Source organism: Pelodiscus sinensis, chromosome 1 (assembly GCF_052426305.1).
Source record: "Pelodiscus sinensis isolate ZL-2025 chromosome 1, ASM5242630v1, whole genome shotgun sequence".
Classification (NCBI taxonomy): Eukaryota; Metazoa; Chordata; order Testudines; family Trionychidae; genus Pelodiscus; species Pelodiscus sinensis.
In genome coordinates this window covers 107,589,935-107,606,392 of record NC_143052.1, presented here as the reverse complement: position 1 = coordinate 107,606,392, position 16,458 = coordinate 107,589,935, and the positions used below count along the sequence as shown (strand labels likewise).

Below are 16,458 nucleotides of genomic sequence, written 5' to 3'. Positions count from 1 at the left end.
TCTTTAACTTTTCTCAGATAGTGTTGTCATGTGATTAGAACAGGGAACTGTGAGTTAGGAGACTCACTGGGGACTGGGCTCCAGTCTTAGTTCTGCCACTGACTCTGTGTATGGTCTTGACAGCGTCATTTAATTTCTTGGTTAGTCTCAATTTTCTCATCTGTAAACAAAGACAGTGAAACTTAATCTCCTTTGAGATATTTTGGCTTAAAAATGCTATATAAATTCTAAGTGTTATTAAAAATGAATCAAAACATTTGGTTTGAAAGAGGAAAAATCTCTGCACACAAGTTTTAAAGTATGTAAATCCCATTTCAATAATATTGTACTGACCTGACACTGAAAAAAATGTAACAAATAGTTCATCTTACAGCAATTGGTGGTTAAAGGGGGTTTATTTATTTATTTATTTATTGCCATCTAAACTGTAAACTACATGAAATAAATAGGATACACATCTTTTAGGGATAGGTGAAGGTTCCTATTTGTATGGTCTGGGAAATGTGCCTAAAAGACTTAAGAACCTAACTCTCACTAACAGATGTATTGGTCTGTAAGGTGCCACAGGACTCCTTGTCGCTTTTTCAGATCCTGACTAACACGGCTACCCCTGTGATACTTAACTCTCACTGTAATTCAGTGGGAGTGAATTGTCATTGAATTGTGTGACTTTACATCCCCATCAATACAGGCCCTTATCTTGTTATTAAAATTCCATTCTTGGCTTCCCTGTTCATAGACAGTTCAAAGGTCTGGTAATGCTACAGAAGTTCAGTTAATCATAAAACAATCTGTATGAAACAAAGAAATTGTTGTCATCCCTCTCTGCTGTTTCTTAAACAGGATGTGTTGCTGTCAGCTGCAGTGCAATATATGCTTTCTGCAGGATACTCATCCATGTTTTGACATGCTCATTTGCAGTATGCTATGTTATTTTCCACATTTGCCTCTAATTTATAACAAAACCTCCCCTCTTTATTTATTAATTAATCCACCCTTCAAAGATGAACTTACTATTGTACATATGGAAGTTCTCTTTAATCAGGTTGGAGTACAGGTGAGATATGAGTAATAGACTAGAAGCCAGGGAATTCTGATCCCTGCTATGTCAGTGAGACTCCTATGGCATCATATAAGTCACTTAAATTCTTTGTATCTCTGCTTTCCTGTTGCACCGCAGAAAACCAGCAACATCAAAATTTACCCCCTGCTAATTGAGTGAGTAAAACTTTGCAGGGCTCTCTAGGTTCTATGAGGGAAATGACATGCTGCAAATGATCTAAAATCATTTAGCACAGAACTGCTCATCAGTGCCTCAGCAAGCATGAAGTACAGTAATGCCAGCTGTGAAATGTATGTCATATCACCCGTGTATGTCGCATCATCAATGTATATAGTTATGGAGAGCACACAGCAATGGATCTCTGTAGAACAGTCTTCCCGGCTGTGTTTTATGTTTAGAGCCTGAACTAAATTGAATCTAGTAAGTCATACCCTGCAGGTCTGATTCTGGAAATCTCTGCCAAAATGGAACCACATCACGTTTGCTACTACTGCAGATTCACTTGGGTATATCATCTGTCCTGCAAACAAAAGTGTGGCGAGAGGCAAGCCCAGTGGAAAGTCCGAATTGTCCTATTTTGCTGCTTGAACTTTCCAGTGAGCCAGGGAAGTTAGTCCTGTAAAACTATAAATTATCACAATCTTGAGGAATCCACAGAGAGGCCCAAAGCTTCCATTTAGAGCCTGTCCCTTAGGGTTGCCAGGTGTCCGGTTTTCTACTGGACAGTCTGGTATTTGCACTCTGTCAGGTAAAAAAAATCAGAAAATACCGGACACGTGCAATGTCCGGTATTTTCTAAATTTCCGGCTGGGCACCAGACCGAAGCCTGGCAGGAGCAGGAGAGCAACTGGGAGGTAGGGCACGACTGGTGCATGGTCGCGTGCAAAAGCCAGGTGGGACAGGGACTAGGACTCCCAGCTGGGCTTCTGCTTGCGAACAGAGGCTCCCAGCACCAATTGCGGCCCTGCCTCCCAGCTGAGAGCCTGTGGTCACATGCAAGCCAGGTGGGGCAGGGACTGGGACTCCCAGCCCCGCCTGGCTTCTGCTCGCAACTAAAAGGAGCGCCTGCCAGAGGCACGGCCCCTTGGACTCCGGCTGCAGCCAGTGGCTGCACCCCCCCCTCCAGATCTGCTTCCCACCTCCCTGGACCCTCCCCTCCCGGCCAGCACCGCAGCTCTCGACCCTCCCCCCCCAGCTCTGCTTCCCGCCCTCCTCCTCCCAGCTGGCCCTGGACCCCCCTCCGCCAGCTCTGCTTCCCACCCTGGCCAGCCCCGCCCCCTCCCAGCTGGTCCCTCCCCTCTCGCCCCCCCTCAAGTGTGTCCAGTTTTTTTGGCGGGGTCTACCTGGTAACCCTATCCCTTATTCCCCTCCTACTCCCTTTCTTCCACTCCCTGCCTCAGGACCTATTCTCTCATGCAGTTCTCATTAGCTGCCTCCGATCTCTCCCTTAAGGGAAGATCAGCTTGCAGAAGAGGGATATTTCATATGCCAGTGACAACAGGTGCTGCATTTAATTTATATGAGTGAATTCCTATGAATGTGGAGTGGATAGATATCACTTCATGTGGCTGTTTGCTTGCCCTGCCTCCTTGTGGCGCAAAAAGCCCCCGTCTTGTGGTGGTTTCCACAGGCCTTTGGGGAAGTAGAGAGCCTGTTACAGAACCACTGTTCCCTCTCCTCTGCACATGCAGAAATTTTTTTTAGATCCCCTCCCCATGTCATAGGAGAGTGGAAAATAAGGACACTTATAAAGTGCTGAGGTATCCACTGTATAAACATGTCTGTCCCCAATTAGAAAGCTTAGTCATTTATTTTATTCATTTATTTACATTTTTGTTTTCCTCTGCATATTTCTGTTAGAACCAGATTTGGAAAATTTGCATGAGAAGCATGTTGTGGCTACCTAAATCAAAATGGGAAATTAGAATTTGTAGTCATAACTTACAGAAATCCAGATTAGTCATCCCACAAGAATCAAGTAGTCCCTTATCCAACCTATATGTTGGGTTTGAAAAGATTATCGTCAGTTTGATGCTCTTATTGATAAGGAAATACATGCACTGTTGGATGTAATGCCAGTCATAAATATTGATAAATGTCTGGCATGCCTAAACCACATAGGTGCATACCCCAGACCATGTCCTGTACAGTGAAGAAACACAGCAGCAGCTCCATTATTAGCACAAAAGCATGAATTTTTACTGCTTCAGCTTCAAGTTCATAACTGGGATCTGGAATAATACCTTAAGGCAGTTGAGGGAACAGCAAATTGCCTATAGTTGTAATAGCTGTGTGCATGCTTTTGCAAATCCTGGCTGCCATGCCTGAAGGAATGTGACCTCTCTGTGCCATCTAACCTGGAACTGCACAGTGTCTCATTATGACTGAAATTCACCCGATCATTTTCTGCATCCCACGATATGTCAAGTCTAGTCATGTTCAAAATGATTTATGGTCCTCGCCATAACACCAAATGTGGCACGAGATCTTTACTCAAATGGGGCTGCCCAAGCTCTTTTACTTAAAGGGCATCTAGAAGGGTTTTACTTGGACCTGTGCATATTCTGAAATTCACACAGAAATGACATCTCCCCACAGATGTGTTTTCGTTCCAGTGTAATTCTAATTCTCGAATAGCTTTTGTAAATAGCTTCTGGTGAACTTCCCATGATAATTTTTAGAGCAGATTCAAATCAAATTGAACCTGAAATGTCAAGGTTCAGAAACATTTGGCCAGTTTGTTTTGTTATGTTCACAGTTTTGCTTGCCTCTGCCTAGGTGAGTTAGAACCTGATTTGGAAGCACTATAACAGATTATTTTCTTGTTGTTTCCAACAATACTAAAGACAGGGTGCATTGGATAACTTGAAAATGTGCATGACAATCCATTTGAATGGCTAGGTTGAAAAGGTATGAATAAGCAGTCAATGTTTTGGATGTTTACCAAATTGTTGAATTTCTTCAAGTGCTGGTCCCTATGTGCACTCCACTGTGGATATGCAGGCATTACATATAGTGGCACCAAAATGAGGAGGAAGGAGGGCAGGGCTTCAAGATATGTGTCCTGCCTCCTTTCCTTCTTGGCCAATGATGACTATCAGCACTGTTTGTACTGTCTCAGAGAGGTGCACATTGTGGCTAGGTGTAATATCTGCCATCCCTTCCTTAGCCAGGAGATGCAGGAACTTCAAGTCAGAGAACGCCTCATGGAGAAGGCCATGAGGCCACAGATGGACCCAGGTCAAGGGACCTCCCTGTACAACTTCAGTTATTACAAACTTTAAAGGACTTTATGATCACCCTTTGATCCCTGGGAATATATACATCTGCCCCAAAAAGGAACTGTCACAGGCAACCTCATGAACTTAGTTTGGCATCTCAACAGTTTTATCACTAGTGATCTCCTTGTAAGAAGCAGAGAATTCAGAAGTCTCATTTTCTTGCACCCTCCTCATATGCAGCACCTTCTCAACCCCACCCTCCAGCAGAAAGATATTTCTGAGTTCAAGAGCTGCACGCCATTAATAATACCACCGTCACCACCCAATCAGGTATCATTTAGTATTCTGATTCCACAATTGGTGTGCTGTGCCATAACAACAGACAAGTGAGTATTAGATGTCCCACAATCCCATTATACAATCAAGATTACTTGTCCACTTCCTCCAAAATTCCAATCCCCGTTCCTCTTCAGGGACCACTCTCAACGAGGGGATTCTCAAACAGGAAGGGAATCTCTCCTCCAGCAAGGAAAAGAAGAATGCCTACCTACCCAGCACCCAGGCAAGATTTTTACTTCATGTAGCTTCCTAATTTGCAGGTTTATTCTCAGTTATGTATCAAAAACTCCACACTTCTCCCTATCTTTGTTTGATGTTTGTTAGTAATTTACTGTCATCTCTTTCTGCCTACCCTGCTCAACATAGCTGACGCTTGAACCCCAAAATTCATTGCCACATTGGTTTCATTCATGTGTACCATCATAAGAAACATATGCCATGTATCCCTTAGTGATTGTATCCTATACATGATCGAACTCTTGCTAATGTATTGCTGTATTAAGCTGAACTATATTTTTTTCTCTGAGCAGAGACAGCAACATTATCAGTGTCAATAGTATGATAAGATAAATATTCTCTACAAGATTCACACTGACTAGGATTGCAAATTATTATTATTGTGTGCATTTTTGCTACAAAAACATTAAAATGACCATGCTGATAAACTAATTTTATTTTCTTCTAATGCCTCTAATATGTATTATTAATACAATATTATTAGTCATTAAGAGATTGGTGAGACAGAAATGTTTCATGTTTCTCTATGCATACAAATGTTTTTATATACTAAGGTAACTTAGCAGTACCATGGATAGAAAAATGAACACTTGCTCAATGTCCAGAGTACTGGGATATTTTCATATTACATTAACAGTGATCCTGTCCTCCCAACATGCATCACCTAGTGTTATTTATTTTTAAAGCTAGGAAGGTAGCTTTGAAAGTCAGCACATTTGGATAGATCTCTTTCTGAACAAGAAAAAATTGTACGACTCTTTCCAGTCCACTCCACTATTATCAACCAGTCACAGGAGTCCTAGGAAAAAATGGGACCTTTGTAGGATTATGGGGCCACCTCATAATACCTGCTACTTTAAGGGTGAATTTCACTCTCTCATTGACAGCAAAAACAAGACTTGAGTTAAGTTCCACTCAAGCCCTATTCTGAAGACTTAAAAGGTACAGAGGCCTTGCACTGCTCCCAGTAAATGGATGAAATTCGCACTGATGCAACTCTTTTCTGTGCTCCCGCTCCCCCACTCTCTATTACGGATGACCAGAATAAATGAAAAGCCAATTCAAATCCCTCCCCTAATGCCAGCTCTATATTTACATGTTGTTGCATCACACTAATGGCAATGCAAAGGAAAGTACCTTAATAGAAAATTACACTGAATTTTTTTATGTGAAACAAATCCAACTAGGAAAATGTTGAGGCCAAAATACACAAGCCCAGCTTCCTAGAATTAAGTCTCTAACTCCATATATTATGAGGTTTGATCTTACAAGGTGCTGGGCATTCTGGCATTGGCCAGCTAGTGGGGTTACTCGTATGCTTAAGTATTTGGCTGGATCAGTGCTTAGCCCATGCCAGGTTAGAACCCCAAAAGACAAGTGGACAGGTTTCAAAAGTGCTGAATCACTGTAGCTTCACCCGGTGGGTGTCCCCTCTTCCCTCCAAAGAAACTCATTCTTCCAGATGCTGGATACCTTCAAAAGTAACTGAAGCCAATGGGGATTGAGGGTACCCAGTACCTTGCAGGTTTCAGTCCATAATCAAGTGTCCTCTATTTAAAGGCCTACACAGAGAATTAAGAGCCTAACTTCAGGCATGATATGGATTCTTACAAGACTTTAAAGGGAAATTAGGTGCCCAATTGAATTCCAATGGTAGTGAGGCTCCTCAAATTTGAAAACTGTGGCCTTTTAAAATCACAATGGAGATAATGTACTGCATTTTGTTTTACCTTTGAACAAACTGAACTTTTCTCCCATTTCCCTAATTAAATCCTGTATGTGCATATTTATGGGTTTTCAACATGCTATAAATACCTTTTGGCATTTCCAATTGATCCATTTCCAACAACAGACTAATTGCAATGCACCAGTATTCTGTCCTGGGGGGCTAATATATATGCGTGAGACCTTGTAGTTTCTAAAGCAAGGAAAATCGAAAAGAGCTGGAACAACACGTACAAGGGCACTTGTGATTCACTGTACACTACACTGCTGAGCTTGGAACAGCTCCAAAGGAAGTGCTTGCCAGAAAGACTGTAATACATACTGACCCTCTTCTCCCTGCCTTCTCCCCCCAAAAGACATTTCCCAAACAGACTAAAAAACTGAAGGTGTTTATAGGTTGATCTTATTCATATGCTGAAGCTGAAGCTTGATGTGTTGATGCTTTACTTGAAAAATTAAGGACGGTAATTCAAGCAGGCCTCAGATGTAAAAGTTTCCTGGACATGCAAGTCACCCCTTCAAATACAGCTTGGCCATGTGAGACACTGTAAGGGGTGAATTTAACCCTGGGTGAATTTTGTTTCTAGACTGATGTTTAAAACAATAAGCAAGGAAACCTGTCTTAACTGACAAACCAAAGTGGGTTAGAAATCAAACAGAGCATTACTGGAAATCTTGGGGACATTTTGAAGTGCTTACTTGCATTAGAGGGTATTTCTCAGGGTTGATATCCCTAAAGCGGAGTTTCAGTGGTTTTGAACAAATGCCTTGGTTGGTACGTTCTATTCAAAGGGGATGAAATCTTGCTTCTGAATTGGCACCCTGAGTTTAAAATGGGCCATCATATGCACATACCAAATCCCTGGTGTGCAAATTAAATGACACTTGTAAATTGCCATTTAAATGTGCTCACACCATTTCGCCCGTGCATTCGTTTTCTCAGCCTGAATTAAACAGAGGATTCAAATTTGCAAGCTGTGTTCCATCCCCTTTGAAAATCGGTACCCAGACCTGTACATTTGTGTAAAGATTTGGCCATGCATTTTAAGCGTTTTTTCTTCTTTTAATTTTCAGTCCTAATGTAGACCTTCCAGAAGAGCAGCCACATTCCAGCTCTCAGTGTGCCCCTCTCAACTGTCTCTCCAAACCTCCTCCTTATCCCTAATCTTCAGATGCAACATAAGAGAAAAAACAAACAAACTGAATGGAGCTTACACAACAAAGGTCTAAGTTGCTCCCAAAGATCCAAAAGGCCATCCTGCCTTGTTGCTGCATTGACAAGTCTGGATTCATATCCAATGTTTTGGCAACTGAGTGATGGTTGAGAAGAAGAACACAAAGCACAGAGCCCTGCCTGTCAAGAAGTGATTTTTTTATGATTCCTCTAATTATATTCAAACTTTGCTATCACACCTGAAGTTTAGTGAAATTTAACAACGTGAGAAAAAGTTCCTCCCAACTGCGTGGCTTTGCTTCTGAAATGTTGAGAAACTAAAGCCAATATTTAAAAAAAAAAAGTGTTACAAAACCTATTTTCACATCCTCTACGTTCAGCCATAGGAACCAGTTCAGATTTTTCTTTTCTGGTGTTCAGGGTGTGACATTTATTTTTTATTTTATTTGCACCATAATTTCACGTTTATAAAAAGTGGTCCTTGTTTTTTGGATTTGTTTTGTATCATTTCTCTTTTTGGTGAGGGTTGTATTTAATTCATTTTACTTCCAAAAAAGAACCAGAAATAGCTTAAGTTAAAGATGATTTAGTAAGGGGTTTTTTTGGTTAATGATGATTGTTATCTTGGCCAGAAAATATGGTCAATATTTTTTTCATTGCACAAAAACATTGAAAATGGGGTGAATTGGAATGTTAATAGTGACTTTGTATTTTGCTGCTGCACTGATATTGTTTATGCACTTGTTTTCTAATTTCTATTACACTCGCTGCTAGTTTTGTTCTAGTTCTTCACTGGAAGCTAATTATTAAACCTATGAAGGAGACTAAAGAATGATGCTTTGATTTTCATTCCGTTATTTGCTTGCATATTTAGTCTGTTTTTGCATTTCAGACAAGTGGATGAATTGGTGCTTTTTCTGGGCGTGTGGGGAGGGTTCTGTTTGGTGTCTGATAAAGAAAAGCTAAAATAACTTGAAGTAAAATGTTGTGTATTTAATTGAAAATTTCAGTTTTTGTTTTTGCTCCCAAATTGAGGGTACTAGTTTGAGGCCTTACCAGTGAAGGGATAAAGAGTGAAAATTGTGAGGTTATATACACTTAGCGTGAGATATCCTATGGTGAAATACCTCATGCATGTAGGGTTAATGACTTGGATTGAAATTGGTAGGACTTTGCTATAGTGCATTTTTTTCCTTGCCAAATATTAACAAATACAGAACCTTAGCTCGTTGTCGGCTTATGACAAATACTCAGGTGATCTATGGTGCACAGTATTCCTAGTTAAAGATTCTCTCCTTTAAATGCTGACTAAAGCTATGTTGCAGAATATGGATTTTCATAGCAAAATGAAGGATAGCTGAATTTATTTTGCACAGACTCTGACAGCAAGGCAAACAGCTAAATAAGCTGCAGTGTCTTAGCACCTTTGGGCTTCTGATCTGGTTATCGGGATAGAAAAGTACAGCCCACTCGTTGCTAATTAGCATGGTCCTTGCTCTTGGTCAGTGGCCTTAATTTGTTTAAAGAAAACAGGTTTTGACATATCCATGTTTCTGTCTGTTTCTTCTCTGTGATGTTAATACGAACCACAAGATGAAAATACTACTGCAGCTTACTATTTGCAGCAATTAAAAAGAAAAATTGTTGCAGATATAGTTGGAATATCACTGAATTTGAGGAAATGAACACTATCCTCCAATACTAACAGTACTTAAAGGTACCCAAATGGAGAAAAGAATCAGTGGCCAATCATTGTGCCTAACAAACATTACCATAGTATCAGTAATAAAGGTGCTGTAAATAGAAATATCCTAATGTAATCAACAATGTACACACTGTATAACCTTGTCAGAGCCATTGAGTTAATGTAACAAAACGTGTAGAATTGGAGGTGGAGACAAATAGAAACAAATTCATGAAAAGTCTGATCATACCAACCTAAAAATTCTGTTTCTATATATGGTTCCAAGATGTTCACACAACCCTTCATATACTGCATTTGCATAACTATTTAGTGCCATATTTAACCTACTCTTGTGACAGAAAAGTCAGATACAATTTGTTTAGCATTATCATGCTGTTTGGCACTAAAATAAGCTGCTATGTAGATTTTTATTAAAGAACTGTTTTGTCCGGGCAAATGTAGCCTCTAAAAAGCACCTCAGAATATCTGACAGTATTAGATCAGTATATTACTATTCTTCAGTGGTAGCATCTGTGTCCGACAAGGACAGCTACTGCTTATCAGTTAAGTGAGAAAAGAATTAGCATTGCCATGCCATATTCAGTTGCTGTAGACTGTATTTAGAATATTATTTCTTATTTGGTTTGTATATGAAAACATGTTGAAACTACAAAGAACATTTTCCCCCTAAATTAAAACAAATATCAAAAAACCCTGTATATGTTAGTTTCTTTTTAATTAGATATGAATCTGTGGAGAATATACTTTTTTGAAATATTCATTCAATAGTATATTCATAGTATATTCATTTTTAAATTGTGATTTGCAAAGTAAACTTAACTCTAAAAACACTGTATTGGTATACCCATTTAGATCGAGAGTTATAGAAGAATGTTCCGTGGATTCGAAAATTTGGTCACGTTTTACAGAAATAAGTGGGTTTTTAAAGTTTTGATTCTATTGTGATGCTTTAATTTAATTCCTAATCAATTTAGAATTTTTAAATATAATAAAGCAAGAATGCGTTCTTGAAATTAAAGAGATCTAGGAAAGAACCAACTTAAATGTAAAAAATGACTGTGGTTAATGCATTGTAAGAAATAAAGCTTTGTAGGCCCCAGAGCAGTCTTGCCTCTTTTGTCAGTTCACTGGGGGAGAAAAATTATTTTAAATTTCAGAAAATGTAAAGCTTTCTTGGTTAGATAGTAATTAGTGATATAAAGTTTTATCAAATGTCTGGTATGAATTGTTTCCGCGCGCGCACACACACACACACACACACACACACACACACACCATTTTAAAAAATCATTCCGAATATGTTGGCATCTATCCTGATTTTAAAATGAATACATATATTAAAGGTTGGATATGCTTAGAATTGCTGATTGTATCCCCACTACCCTCCAAGCAGCAAAGAAGCACCTTTCAAAAACTTGTCCTGAATTTCATGTTTGAAATGTAGCTGTTATACATAAAGAGGACCTTGGTTGTCAGCCTATAAGGGCATGTGTACACTTGTTATTTTGAAATAAGAAGAGCATCCACACAGCAAGCCCATTGTTTCAAAATTGTTTTTTTAAAAAAAGGTCTTTTTATTTCAAAATAATAACTCCTGCTTGAGATGAGGAATAATGTTTATTTCAAAACTGTTATTTCGAAAAAGCATTAGTGTGGACGCTCAGCTGCTGTTATTTCAAAATAACTATTTCCCAGAGTCATTCAAAGTAATAACTCCTCAGTGCTTCCTGAGGCTCCAAGTTGAGGTAGTTCATCCACATTAAGGGAGCCTGTCTCGGACTAATTTTGAGGCTTTTCTGTAGTGGACATTCTATTTTGAAATAGTTTTTTCAGGACTTATTTCAAAATAATTATTTTGAAATAATCTGGTAAAGTAGACGTAGCCTCAATGTAGGTCTCCTTTGTCCTTTTTTCTGAGCTTGGAAGAGTTGTCTCCTAGTAGAAAGCAATAATCTACATCCCATTAATGGAAATCAGTGGAAGAAAAACAAATAAACTATAAATCAAATTAAAATATAAAGTGAAAAGAAAGTGAGCAAATTGAAAATTGTAAAAATGGGGAGTGGGGGAGAATATATTCTCTACCAGCATCCAAGGGTAATCTTGAGACTTTTATAGAAAAATATTAATAATTTCCTATCTCAAATCATTTAAGAGTCTTTGCTTCTATATAGAAGCACAAGGGAGAACCTTTTTAATTGATCTTTGACATATTTATTCAACTCAAGCTGAATTAATATTATTATTTATATATATAGTAAGATTAGTAGATTGAAACTATTTATTAAGATAAAGGTGGGTTTAACCATTTGCCATATGTATCTGTAAACAAAAGAAGGAGGATATTTTAAAAGATGATAAAGACATTGCCAATGAAGGCTGCTAACCTGAAATCATATTAGTATCAGAGCTTGCATTCAGCAGCTAGTAACATGGTCTTGTCATGAAAGCAGGGGACTGGACTTGATGACCTCTCGAGGTCCTTTCCAGTTCTAGTATTCTATGATTCTGTGGAACACCATCCTCCTTACACTGGCTGTAGTGCAAGCAGATCTGGGCCCATATTATGCTAGCTACTTTAGAACTTGACCTTTCATCATTGGAAGAATTTTACTACCAACTTCAGTAGAAACGAACTGAGCGAATAATGAGATTATACAGCTCCTGAGAACTCTGTTCCCTTTCTTAAGTGATAGATGTATATCTGTTGGAATTGCTGTACATTTGTTTGTTTCTGTACTAACAAAGTCTTTATTTGAAAATGGCAGGCATTGATGTTTTATGTTTGAAGCATGATCATTGCAATATTTACCTCTTTTACAATGATAGCCATCAATGTACTTCTTTTTGTCCTGCTGTACATGCAGTGTGTGGGAAGGAGATTCACAGTATTCAGAATTTTTTTCACCATAAATGAATGTTGCAAGGGAGTGTTAATTTTTAAATATTAAGCGAAAAAGAAATAAACAAAAAAGCAATTAATTGCCTTTCGCCTTAAGGCACAAATGCATCTAAATATGCAATATAAAATGCGTGCATGAGATTCTTAGGTTTATATCATGTAGTCTTTTCCATAAGCATGATGATGAAGCTAGAGAATTCTTATTTCTTGTATAATTCTTACTCCCCATGTCAAAAATGCAAGACAGCTGTTACACAGAGTCTGTCTGTACTTTATATCCTAAGAAGCATGGCTTAAATCTTCATTGCATTTTAATCTCTTTCCTGCAGAGTTCTTGAAAATCCCTTTCTACTAAAACTTAAGTCAACAAAGTGACAAACTGACATGAGATAAAGAAAAAAAAATCCCATATTCTATATAACTAGTTAATTTGCTGTCAGACTCTGGGTGATAGGGCCTTGGGTTTAATTTACTGTCTTTATATGGAGATGTTTGTTCTGCTCATCATTATTATGCTGTAATAGAAAGAGTGGAGATTATTTGTATGTTTTTCTCAGCATTAGTAAAAATGGTTAAACAAATTGTTTTTTTTTTAAATTAAACCTTATGTTTGATATAAAGGTGTACTGGAGATCAATGAACAAAACTAGGTGACACAAATGAAATGGTTTGTTAGCTGATTCATTTAATCAGCTTTGACGAAGAAATAAGAAAAATCTAGCTTTTTAAAAATTATTATTATTCACAGGTATGGCTTTGTGCACCATGCCAGTGGGTAAATTAATTATATCTCATTAGTTATTGCCCTATTGATTTCAAGCCCTGTGGTTTGACTGTTAAAGGGTTAATTAACTTGATCCTTTGTAAAAAATAACAAAAACAAAAAAAACCTTAAAAAACAAAAACAAAAATCAGATGTTTTGTGATTTTTGTAATTTACTGAACATTTCCATTTGCATGATGACCTGTATCTAACAAACCATACCAATTGTTGTGTTCATTTCCAAACAGTTTTAACATTGATAGTGTTTGTGACAAACCCAAATTTGTGTAGTGTATGTTTACTGCTCTTATAACTTGGCTACTCCTATGTTGCATTGAAATTATGTTGTAATGCCTTCTTGGGATTAAATGAGGGAGAGCTTCTGGATGGTGAAGAAAACAAAAGTATATGTGTTCATTGACTAAAATATTGAACATTAGAAACACTTGATGTTGGTATTTATTGTTTAAAAGCAAAAAATGTTGAGCAATTCTTTGTTCCAAAAATGCATTATTTGTATTTCAAGTTAAATAATCCCCATTTTAATCCTTCCCTGCCTTGTTTCCTATACCTATAGATAATCCTAGGCAAATGCCTTGTGAGGAATTCATAAAGTTATGTGCTTGTACATGTGTAGTATGATCATGCAGTCAAATGGTTTCAGAAAAACAAACCAGTGCTGAAGAAATCAATTAAAGGAAGCCAGTATACTGAATCTCACATCTTTATGTTCCAATTAAAATTACAATGTAATGCATTGCTGTCCCAGTAAATAAACTGGCCATTTTTTGTTCATTTAATTCTATGCTCACTCTTTTCTCCTTCCCTGTCTCTGTAATTAATTTGCTGTATGCTTTTATCAGAGTTCATGGAAACAATACCAGGTTTACAAGGGCGCCATGGGAGTGGGCCCGCACTCAGAAGGACTGTGGCCTCACGCCACCTCAGGACCCACTCCGACTTGGCCCCTTCTCACCAAGGCCCCATACTCACTCCAGCTCTTCCCCTGAAGCCCCTCCCACTGCTTGCTCCTCTCCCCATCCTCCTCTGTCACTTATTCTTAAGGCAGGAAAACAGTGGGAGAAAATGACCTTCCCACTTTTAAAAGTGACGAGCCTCTCTTCCAGTGCTCCGGTGGCCTAGTGTCCAGTTTTCGACCTAAAAGACCGGTCAACAAGCAGACCTGGCAGTGTCGACACTAAAAGTCCAGTTACAGAGGTCACCACAGTCAGCCTCGCTGCCAGGAGGGCAGGAAGAGCAGCTGCAGTTCAGCTGGCGAGAGAGAGAACTGGCTTCCAAGTACCCCTGAGAGAGGTAGGTACCAGCTCCCAAGTAGGGACCCTGTCCCCGCTTACCCCACCCTGCTGCACTTGTCTCCAGTCCCAGCCTTGCTCCAGGGATTGATGCCTCCAAACCCAGTGTGCTCTTGCTTCTGGTCCCTTCCTCACTCTGGGGACTGCTCCCCACCTTGCCTAATTGAGCTTGCCATCGGCTACTTCCTCACTCCAGGGACCAACCTGGGCAGACCCCTGCTAGCTCAGCTTTGGATTCTCCAACAGCTCTGTTGGTGTTGCTCAATCTCAACCTGTAGCCCCTGTCAGCTCAGTCTGGGTTCCCTTCCCCTCCCACCAAAATTAAGGAATAGTGCTATATGAAGTCAAAAAAACCTCCCACCTCACCTTATCTTCTGTACAATATTGAAATCTCAAAGATTTTAATTCTAATCCTGCTCTGCTTCATATACAATACAGTATATAGCTTTGTTTGTATCATTTTACTATTAGGTAGCGTTTGATATATATGGCCCATTTATTGTGAGAGACAGTGGTAAGCAGCGGCAGTGACAATCTATGAGTTGTGCCTGGATCTGCAATTTCTTTCATGGCTTATGCGTCCAATATTGGATTTGCACAGTTGATTTCAATAGCTACATGCCAGTCTACTTCTATTTTCATGAGTCTGAGAATTTTTCCATCTGAGGTGGAATTCTTTTGCATGACTTGCACAGGTACTATCGAAGAATGTCGTGCCCTGTTGTAATAATTGTCGCCAAGTGTTGCAATCTGATGATGTAGATTCCCAAGAGCTTGGATTGATGTTAAATCTTTTCATAGTATTTTTACATCTATCCTTGAATCTTAACTTTGACCTTCCTCTTGCCCGTGCTCCACTTGTTAGTACACCAAAGAGAATTTCTTTGACATTGTTTAGCAATACATGTAATTAAGGAAAAATTTTAAAAACAACAAATAGTCTAGTAGCACCTTGAAGACTCACAAAACATGTAGATGATATCATGAACTGTTGTGGGCACAACCCATGTCTTCAGATGACAGGAGTATAGTGGGTTGTGCCCACGAAAGCTCATGATACCATCTACATGTTTTGTTAGCCTTTAAGGCTACCCCTTTGAAGCTTTTGAACATGTAATTAAGCTCTGACTTTAGACGGCACAATGCACTGAATAGTTACAAATTGTATGGATTGATGAAGGACCATACTAGGTTTATTTATGGGGAAAGTTTCATGCACCTTTGTGCCTACATTTCCAGCAAGTGGATAGTTGGTCAATGAGATAAAGTTTTCTTGTTTGTCAGAAAGGCAGTATTAAGAGATATAAAGGCAAAGCATACAGTGACTTCATTCACTTTGCCTAAACCACCCAGAGAGAGGGGAGGGAGGTCAGATAATGGAATGATGGGAAAGGTAGAGGAGGGAGAGCAGCAAGCAGCAAGACAGAGGTTGGGAACAATGGAAAAGACAGGACAAAGGGGAGGGTCTGGCACTCCTGCTTAGTGTCTCCCGGGAGGCTCACAATACGTTTGGCACCAGGCTCAAGAAAGTTCAACAAAGCCCTGAATAAAAATGGTTTGCTGTTTCCTTTTACTGACATTGAAACAGACATGGGAATAAGGACTGAATACACTTAGGCTACGTCTACACTGCAGGCTTTTTGCTCAAGAACAGCCATTCTTGCGCAATAACTTGTGGAGTATCTATACTGCATGCGTGTTCTTGTGCAAGTAAATTTACAGTAAAGCATCAGAAGAGAGGGCTTCTTGTGCAAGAGTTATTCCTTTCCAGATGAGGAATAAGCTCTCTTGCACAAGAGCTCTTGTGCAAGAAAACAGTGTGGATGGGCAATAGGGGTTTCTTGCGCAAGAAACCCCTATGGTTAAAATGGCCATTAGAGCTTTCTTGTGCAAGAGAGCATCCACACTGCCATGGATGCTCTTGCACAAAAGCACTTCTCTTGCGCAAAAGCACATGGCAGTGTGGAAAATGTTCTTGTGCAAGAACTCTTGCGCAAAATAGTTCTTGCACAAGAA

At 39.2% G+C, this 16,458-nt stretch overlaps 1 protein-coding gene across 3 annotated transcripts in view; it reads left to right on the top strand.

Annotated features, from left to right (window-relative positions):
* Positions 1-14,376, top strand: part of BICD1 (BICD cargo adaptor 1) — a 229,157-nt gene extending 214,781 nt beyond the window's left edge. For all 3 annotated transcript variants that reach the window (XM_075940436.2, XM_006114397.5, XM_006114395.5), the window contains one exon: positions 7,660-14,376. In XM_075940436.2, the coding sequence (XP_075796551.1) occupies positions 7,660-7,750 (91 nt within the window). In that variant the 3' untranslated portion in view covers positions 7,751-14,376. The remainder of the gene's footprint in view (positions 1-7,659) is intronic.
* The last annotated feature ends 2,082 nt before the right edge of the window (positions 14,377-16,458 follow it).